Below are 1,902 nucleotides of genomic sequence, written 5' to 3'. Positions count from 1 at the left end.
ATATATATATTTATAATATATTTATATATTTATATATCTTCACGAGAGTATGCGTCGATTAATCTTTGTATTTATCATTTATACACTGCAGCCGCTCGCCAGTCGTCGCATTCAACCGCGAGCGTCCCTTTCGACATTATGTCTTTGAGTTATTTTTTCGCTGTTAAGCCCAAACTACAAAAATAATGAATCCGTGTAACGAATCTGTATCCGGCACTCTTCTTTTTATCGTAGAGAGGATCAAGAAATTTATGCTCTTTGTTAAAAGGAATCTGATAAACTACGACCCCGTTGAACGTATGCGGACTCGTTTTTCTCATTATCGCTGGACAATACATAGTATAATTGGCCAGTTTCGCTAAAAAAAAAAGAAAAAAAAAAAGAAAACACTGTCAGACCGTCGAATGACTTATTCACATGTATGCCGGATTTCGTGTTTTGTATTGAAGCTTCGGATACTGCTGTAACGGCAAACGCTATCTATTTCTTCAAGCCGAATAAGATGCTAGATTATCCTACAGACTGGACGAGAGGTATCTCCGCTTAATAATCGGTAGCAGTTCTTTTCTCTTACACTGGACGTGAAAACTTACAAGGGAATTATAGGGATGTTGGATGCATCTTGCGCAAAATTACCTAGGATTATGATTCTTAATTACTATTTTTTTTATTTCTCACTTTGTTTCTTCGTTTTTACTAAACAAGTGTTATCTGTTTTTCGTGATTACTGCCTTTTGACTCGCGTGTTGTCAAGCCGGAAGTGGCATGAATTCTACTGCTTTTGCTGTCGCGGTCGATTGTGCATCGATGATGACGGAAAAGTTGTTATTGTTGTTGTTGTTGTTGTTGTTGTTGTTGGAGGTGGTGGTAGTAGTGGAGGAGGAAATGATGGTGGTGATGGTGGTGGTAACTGTTGTTGCTGTAGAAGTTGTTCCTGTTGGTGGGGTGTACTTGCTTACCATCACACTAGAAGGCTAGGCGTCAGCCAGTCCTCATCCGCTAGCTGGACCGCAACCAAGAACACACTTTACCATTTGAACACACAAACGCTGGTTAAATCTTGGTCCGAATTTCAAGAAAGTAATAGAAATATGCTCGACAATAGTCCTCTCTCTCCCTCTCTTTCACTCGTCTTCGCGCTCGTTTATGTGCTCTCTAACTTTTGCTTCCTTTCTCTCTTTCATTCATTCTCTTTCTCTTTCTCTCGCTTCTGTCTCATTCTTCACTCTTGCTTTTTCATTACAGTTTCTCACATTCTCCTACTACATGGATTCTAATCGATCTGAATCTACCTTCACCATGACTCAACCTCCACCGTGTGGCGCAACAGTAAATATGTAAAGATTGCATAATAATTATATAATATAACAAGTAGAATAAACTACTTGTATTATAATTTATCGCATCGGCGACGGCGCGTTAACCGCAAGATTAGGTTAGTGAGTTTTCATAACTCAATCACTGCTCAGTCGTCATTGGATAAATTAAGTTTAGACTACTATGAAATCGAATATTATAAATTGTTATGCTGATAAATTAGACGCGAATAGACACATTTTTCTTTTGCTTTCGTTTCTTACAGGTTTTCTTCCATTCCTTTTTGTTCGTCGAAAATATTATCCTTTTGCATAAAAATAAGCTGCAGTGAGTAATTTCAGGCTGAATGCGAGGTTGAGCCAGGTTGTAGATGCAGTTATCCTGATGCTAATTGATATTCGAAAGAAAGGATAAGCCAGGCCGTGCGATGATAGTGGTAGCGATCACTGTGCCTGCGAACCGAAATATGTAAATAAAGATAGTCTTTTTGAAAATTTCGAGCATCCCTTCCTGGATAGTGAACAACAAGAGTACTGAGTACAATATTATCACATGTATGTACATTTGATTTTTTAAATATAATTT

General features: G+C 38.0%; 1 protein-coding gene across 4 annotated transcripts in view; it reads right to left on the bottom strand.

Annotated features, from left to right (window-relative positions):
• LOC108748336 (nucleolysin TIAR-like) overlaps window positions 1-1,902 on the bottom strand; it is a 149,330-nt gene that overhangs the window by 3,546 nt on the left and 143,882 nt on the right. Inside the window, exon 9 of one of the 4 annotated variants that reach the window (XM_018486420.1) lies at window positions 58-1,025. The exons of 1 other annotated variant lie outside the window; for it this stretch is intronic. In XM_018486420.1, coding sequence (XP_018341922.1) covers window positions 993-1,025 — 33 coding nt within the window. In that variant the 3' untranslated portion in view covers window positions 58-992. Of the gene's footprint in view, window positions 1-57; window positions 1,026-1,607; window positions 1,770-1,902 lie in introns of those variants that run through there. 2 more of the 4 variants (XM_018486419.1, XM_018486423.1) reach the window with 2 other exon arrangements.

Source organism: Trachymyrmex septentrionalis, unplaced genomic scaffold, assembly GCF_001594115.1.
Source record: "Trachymyrmex septentrionalis isolate Tsep2-gDNA-1 unplaced genomic scaffold, Tsep1.0 scaffold22, whole genome shotgun sequence".
Classification (NCBI taxonomy): domain Eukaryota; kingdom Metazoa; phylum Arthropoda; class Insecta; order Hymenoptera; family Formicidae; genus Trachymyrmex; species Trachymyrmex septentrionalis.
The sequence above is the reverse complement of the archived record's forward strand: the minus strand, read 5'-3'. Positions and strand labels throughout refer to the sequence as shown.